The 6102-nt window shown below is 35.9% G+C and overlaps 1 protein-coding gene across 4 annotated transcripts; it reads right to left on the bottom strand.

Moving 5' to 3' along the window:
* Positions 1–234: 234 nt before the first annotated feature.
* On the bottom strand, positions 235–3075 carry LOC123887459. Of its 4 annotated transcripts, XR_006801499.1 has the most exons (4): positions 2684–3075; positions 927–1092; positions 615–709; positions 235–534 (listed from the first exon to the last, which is right to left on the bottom strand). XR_006801499.1 is itself a non-coding variant. In XM_045936777.1 (3 exons), exons 1-3 carry the CDS (start codon positions 3011–3013, stop codon positions 524–526), a joined length of 507 nt encoding a protein of 168 aa, XP_045792733.1. In that variant the 5' UTR covers positions 3014–3074; the 3' UTR covers positions 235–523. The 4 variants fall into 4 exon arrangements, 2 of the variants coding, with proteins under 2 accessions (XP_045792733.1, XP_045792732.1); XM_045936777.1 differs by lacking the exon at positions 615–709 and having other exon boundaries at positions 2684–3074; XM_045936776.1 differs by lacking the exon at positions 927–1092 and having other exon boundaries at positions 2684–3028.
* Between the last annotated feature and the right edge of the window lie 3027 nt (positions 3076–6102).

The raw sequence follows: 6102 nt of genomic DNA, 5'->3' as shown, positions 1-6102 counted from the left end.
TTAAATGGTTTCAGTTTTGTTAACCCATTAATATTGACTATGAGGGTAAAATAGATTTTTAAAATCCTTAATATTGGCAGATTATAAGTGAATGTAGTATAACATTATTATTGTTAAATGGCTTTAATAAAAATTGTACACTAAAACCATTACTCTTGTAAAATGGTTTCAACATGTTATACACTGAAACCATTAGTCTTGTTAAATGGTTTCAGTGTTGTGAACCCATTAATATTGACTATGAGAGTAAAATAGATTTTTTAAATCCTGAATATTCAAACCATTATTCACAACCTATAGTACACACTTATTCACAAATGCATTTCCATTTTCGCCTTAAACTATAGAACAAATGTGATCAATAACCAAGCACTACCATCACCCCTATCTTATTGAACCAGTATGATCTATACAGTTTGACTTGAGCTGAAGAAGAAAAACCAAGACTCTTCAAAGATATCATAAGTAGTAGTCTGCAAAAAGTTCAGTAAGTGGGTCTTTTTTTTCAATACATCAGCACCATTCAGTTCAAACCTGTAGCATTAAGTAACATAAATATCAAATGAACATTTCACAGACACAGGTTAACAAAGCAATATAAAGAATCATTATACCTGTCTGCAATCTGTAAGAGTCGCTGAGGCCTAAATGTTCCCTTAGCTTCTATGTCCATAGCTTTACCCTCACCTCCTCCTTGATCTAATGGTAACTACAACATTAAAGATAAGTTAAATTAGTAGACAATGGCATTAAGTAGTAGTGACAGATCAATACGAACATAAAACATTTACAAACTGAATACACAAGAATATATTCATCAGTAATAGAATCAGGGCCAATTGAGAGAAAACTCTTGCCCATAATTCAGTTCTACATGCTAGGACTAAACATATGTCGACATTTTTTTTACAAAATAAAACACATGCCTGCCTTGTTGAGTCCAGGACCCAAAAGACGCGGAATTTGCTTGATAACAACTTCTGAAGCTAAAAATGAATGGTACTTCTTAGCCAATTTCTTCACTAGTTTCTTATTTTTGTTGAGCTTCTTCAAAGCTTCAACATCCATCGAGTCCAGTCCTATTTTCTCAGCCTGCAATGTGCATATTAGACTGTAAGACATAAACATAAGAAACTTAGCAACAAACAAATATTCAAAATATATCCTAAGCACATGATGCAAAATCACTACCATCGAAACTAAATGAAAGACATCACTCTGTTGAAATGTTGTTACTAAATCACACAAGGCAGAATCATTTTTTGTCATTTCAAGCTATTTCAGAAAATAAGTCAATACTAGCAGCAGAAGGACTTGAGCAACATTATTACAATGAAACTCACTAGACAATATCTATACAAACTAATCTGTTACTGAAGGACAGCGAACAATACCACAACAGAAGGATTCTCAGAATTTAATATACCAGAATTATATTAAACAAGTTCAATTGCTAAGTACACTACTGACTACACCAGTTCAATTATGCAGAGCACAATAATTATACTAAACAAAAGGAAACCAAAATGAAAGCTACTCGAGCAGAGCACAAGAGCAGCAAAAAAATTACTGCACAGCCAAAACCATCCAGCCTATAGCAACTAAAGCGCAGACAGCAGCAGGGCAAAACTTTCAATGCATAGGTGAACACTCACAATTAGCACTAATTGGAGCAGACAAAAAGATTAATTAAAGATGCATAAAATAAATTTAAATTCAATTCAATTTCCAGCAAAATACTAAGATTCAATAAGCGCGAATATCTCAAAACTGATAATATAGATCGATCATAAATCTCTTACTGATACAAAACTAACAACCACAAATTCAATTCAAATAGCACAAAAATAAAAAGGAAGACACCTAAATGAGGTAATAATTCACATTCATTTCAATTTAACACACACTATTTCACCTATGTCCGGATCCAAAAAAACAGTTTGACTACAACATCAAATTATTACCTCCTCAACATGCTAGGCATCTCCAAGCATACAAATCTTCATCTTAGGTTGAGGGATATGCGGCAACTTAACGCTGCCACTGAAACGCATTTCTATTGGACTAAACATATGTTGACATTCTCACTAAGGCTCTCTTTCCTATGAACTTTGAAGTCATGAGGTCCAAGCTCAGTGTGTGTGATCTTACCCTCTTACAACAATCACACCTACCATGACCTTGTGGGAGAGTATTAGACATCTGATTCTCTTAAGAGCCTTCCTATTGGACTACTGGAAGTTATCCTAGTCCCTCTTGTATTCAGATTATAAGTTATAAAATAAAAATATCAGAAAATTAAATCACATAAAATAAGAGCTCAATTGCAGCTCAACCTACAATCACAGTTTTAGAAATGCAACAAATACACACCAAACTCACTTCATAATTCAAATTATCATCATCATCATAATATACCTAGCTTAACACAATCACAATCTCCAAACAAGTCTACTCAATTCAGCAGCATCTAAAAAATCAGAATCTAACAAAAGCAATCTTAAATTCAATAACTAATTATAGCTAATCTAAGTCTTCAAAAATATAACCCTTACTCAAAGATCGAGTTTCACAGTCTAAAATCTTAACAAGTTCAGAATCTAACAAATCAAATTAAGATTAAGTTAACAATACTCAAACACAATTGAAGCATAATTAAGCAAAAACAAAAACCCTTTCATACATCATAAGTGAGAGACACACAAGAACTCTCCTCTGTCACGCTTGTCAATCTCCCACGCCGTGGAAAGCTTCCGGTGCTAGACTCGGTAACGCGCTTTCGTTGTGTGAAAGATGCGCCGGTGGAAGAAAAGTTGATTCCGTTCAACAAGATGAAGAGAGTGAAGGTGACAATGAGGATGATGTTGAAACTGATTCTGATGAGGAGGATTCTGATGAGCATGGGAGAGAACGGAGGAGCGAACGCGAGAGAGAAAGGTTGAAGAAAAGGAGAACACGCATGATTACCTCTCCCTTGAAGAGTGACTAGGATTATTACATGTATAAGACCCATCTAATGGTTGGAAATGATTTATGCACCATGCATAAATTTGGACTTATGGATATTAACTTTTGCCGTTTAAAACATGTCTGTTGGATTTGGTGAAAGGCTGAGATCTGTTTGATTATTTTAAAATCCAAGCCATCTGATGAATCAGAAAGCTCAGATCTGTGAAGCCTATCGCGCACCCTGATCCTGATGACACGTTCGTATTTGTGCATAACTCCCACTCTCGTGGGTGGGATTGCCTGGCTTTTGCTTGGCAATAAGGTTGTTGCTATCCCGACTCGGTGACCCTCTCGTGGGAATGCATGGGCTTGCCGTGCTTTTGCTTGTGGCAAGAAAATTGTGCCAATGTTGCTACTCGGTAAACTATTCTTGTTTGATTTTTCGTGCCTAGCGAAGCGGAGTTGGCGTTGCTGGATGCTTCCATTTGCCTGCATGCTGTTGCAGTGCTGTTGCTTCACCCCCAGAACCCATTTTCGCACCCCCAGTTACGTTTTGCTTATTTTTTAGTGCTTATTTATATAAGTGCTTATTCAAATAAGAGCTTATTCACATAAGTGCTTATTTAGATAAGTGCTTATCATTTGGAAATGATTATTTGAGTTGTTGATTAATTAGTCAATTAATTAAACACTTGATTAAGTGAGTAACCATTTAAGTTGTTTGATTAAAAGTGTTTAAGTTACTAAGTGCTTAAATGGTTAAACACTTAAATAAGTGATTATTAGTTAAGTGATTAATTAATCAAAACCTCTCAAGCTTATTTTAATAAGTTCATATGCAATGTTTGGATTGTTTACTTGACTTAATACTTTTATCTCAAGTTTGTTTCTTAAAAGCACTTCTTTACTTGAAAAACCCCACAATTAAAATAAATGGAATGAAAAAGGGTCAGTCTGACGTATGGCTTTCTTCCCCGAATAATTCGAGACCCTGACGTATGGCTCGTGACTCGAATTATTCTCATTCTTATTGTTTTCTCTAAACAATCATGATTAAGCAAAATTGACCGGTTGACAAAAGTTTCAGTCCATTCATATATTTATTGTTATATTATGTCTGCTTGGCTTGTTTTTTGTTTATCTTGCTTAAACTTATCAAATCAAATCATAATTGGAATGAAAAAGGGTTAGTCTGACGTATGACTTTCTTTCTCTGAATGATTCGAGACCCTGACGTATGGCTCGTGACTTGAATCATTCTTATTCCCCAACGCTAAAAAACATTAAAACATTTCATCATCCGCTTCATCTTTCCTTTTGATTTTCTTAAATCAAATAAAAGAACTTAAGCATAATTAGAGTGAAAAGGGGTTAGTCTGACGTATGGCTTTCTTCCCCGGATAATTCGAGGCCCTGACGTATGGCTCGTGACTCGGATTATCCTCATTATTGGACGTTTTCATTAAAACTCCTAAAATCAACTCAACACACTCAAACCTTTTCTCTGCCCACGCGCGCAGTAAAAGTAAAACTCTTTTCATAAAACGGGTGACGTTTTCGTCCTTTCTCCGTAACACAAACCACGCTTAAGCCTCCAAAGTGCTAGCATACAAGCAGCGTTTAAATACGAGAATGCGACTTAGACGTCATGCGTCTAAAAACAACCAACCCACAAACAATTTTACCCTGAACTACGAAACCCTGATTTTCCCATTGCACCTGGGAATACGTAGGAGCAGGATTCAACATCTTGTCGGGCACAATAATAAAAAACAAAACCTTTTTCCCCGTATCCATAATCATAATAATAATAATAATAAAAAAACAAACTTTTTTCTATCGATGAAGCAAGAAACAAGTAATCAAGCAAACATTAAAAAACACATTAAAGCAAACAAACATTTCCCTCTAAAAGGTTCCCGTTGAGTACAACGGATGTGAGGGGTGCTAATACCTTCCCCTCGCATAACCAACTCCCGAACCCATTTCTCTACCCTCAAGGTTTTCTCGATATTTTCCTTTCCCTTCTTTGGGATAAATAAAATTCGGTGGTGACTCTGTTTCTTTTCGAGTGTTTACACTCGAGGATATTTTTCGCGCCGCGACAGAGAGGTAAATTATGATTTAAATAACATTATTTATTTTAGTTGTCGATTGTAATAAAATTATTTATGAATTTGAATATGTAATGTTTTGCAGCTCCAAACCAGGTATTTGAGGGTAATGAACAATGGGAAAAAAATCAACGACTTCAAACCAGCTCCGAAAGATTACTTGTGGTTTTGGAATATCGTTAAGGCCTCTAGACTTGAACCCTGCGGAGGACAAATTACAATCACACCGATTGGGGGCTGTTGACGGCATTTGCAGAGCGGTGGCATCCTGAGACCGGTACTTTCCAACTTCCCATTGGTGAGATGACTATAACCTTGGATGACGTGTCTTCCTTGCTTCATATTTCGATTACCAGAAAAATGCTCGACCACAACGGAACGTCATGCACAAAGGAAGATGGTGAAGAGATGTGCGTAGAGTATCTGAACCACCCTAGAAGTAAATGCAAGACAGAGTTTAAAAAAATGAAAGGAGCACATATCGGGTTTAAAGAGTTGAAGCTGTTGTTGTAACACCCAAACCTCTTAATTCGAATTTATTAAATATAAATAAATAAAACACTTAAGAAAATTCAGGCATCACATGTTATAATACGAAATCACGGCATAAACGCGTCATGCTAGCACAACGGAAATTAAAAACGATATTTATCATAGTGCATATCATACAATATCCAAATTGTTCACACAATATCCCTAGGCTCTAGGCCATATCAACAACAAGGATATTATGTTTACAACAAAAAGTAAAGGATTAGCAAAGTTAAATATGCCATCACGGGCTTAATACAATTCAATTCGAATAACCCGGCACGGTAAATACCTAATCAGAGCAATTCTATACAACCCAGTCAAAAAGATATATAAAATATATCTAGGGAGTAGTCTAAGCTAAACTCCTCACCAAAAAGCGCACTACCACGAGCACGAGCAATCCTCTAACTCTGATCGGGATCCTCAACCTGAGAATCTGAACCCCCAACGGTCCAGCACATAACACAAAGCATGAGAGTTAGATCACATAATCAAAATACAAGTG

This window comes from Trifolium pratense, linkage group LG5, assembly GCF_020283565.1.
Source record: "Trifolium pratense cultivar HEN17-A07 linkage group LG5, ARS_RC_1.1, whole genome shotgun sequence".
Lineage (NCBI taxonomy): Eukaryota > Viridiplantae > Streptophyta > Magnoliopsida > Fabales > Fabaceae > Trifolium > Trifolium pratense.
Note: the sequence above shows the minus strand (reverse complement) of the source record. Positions and strands in the feature narration are given on the sequence as shown.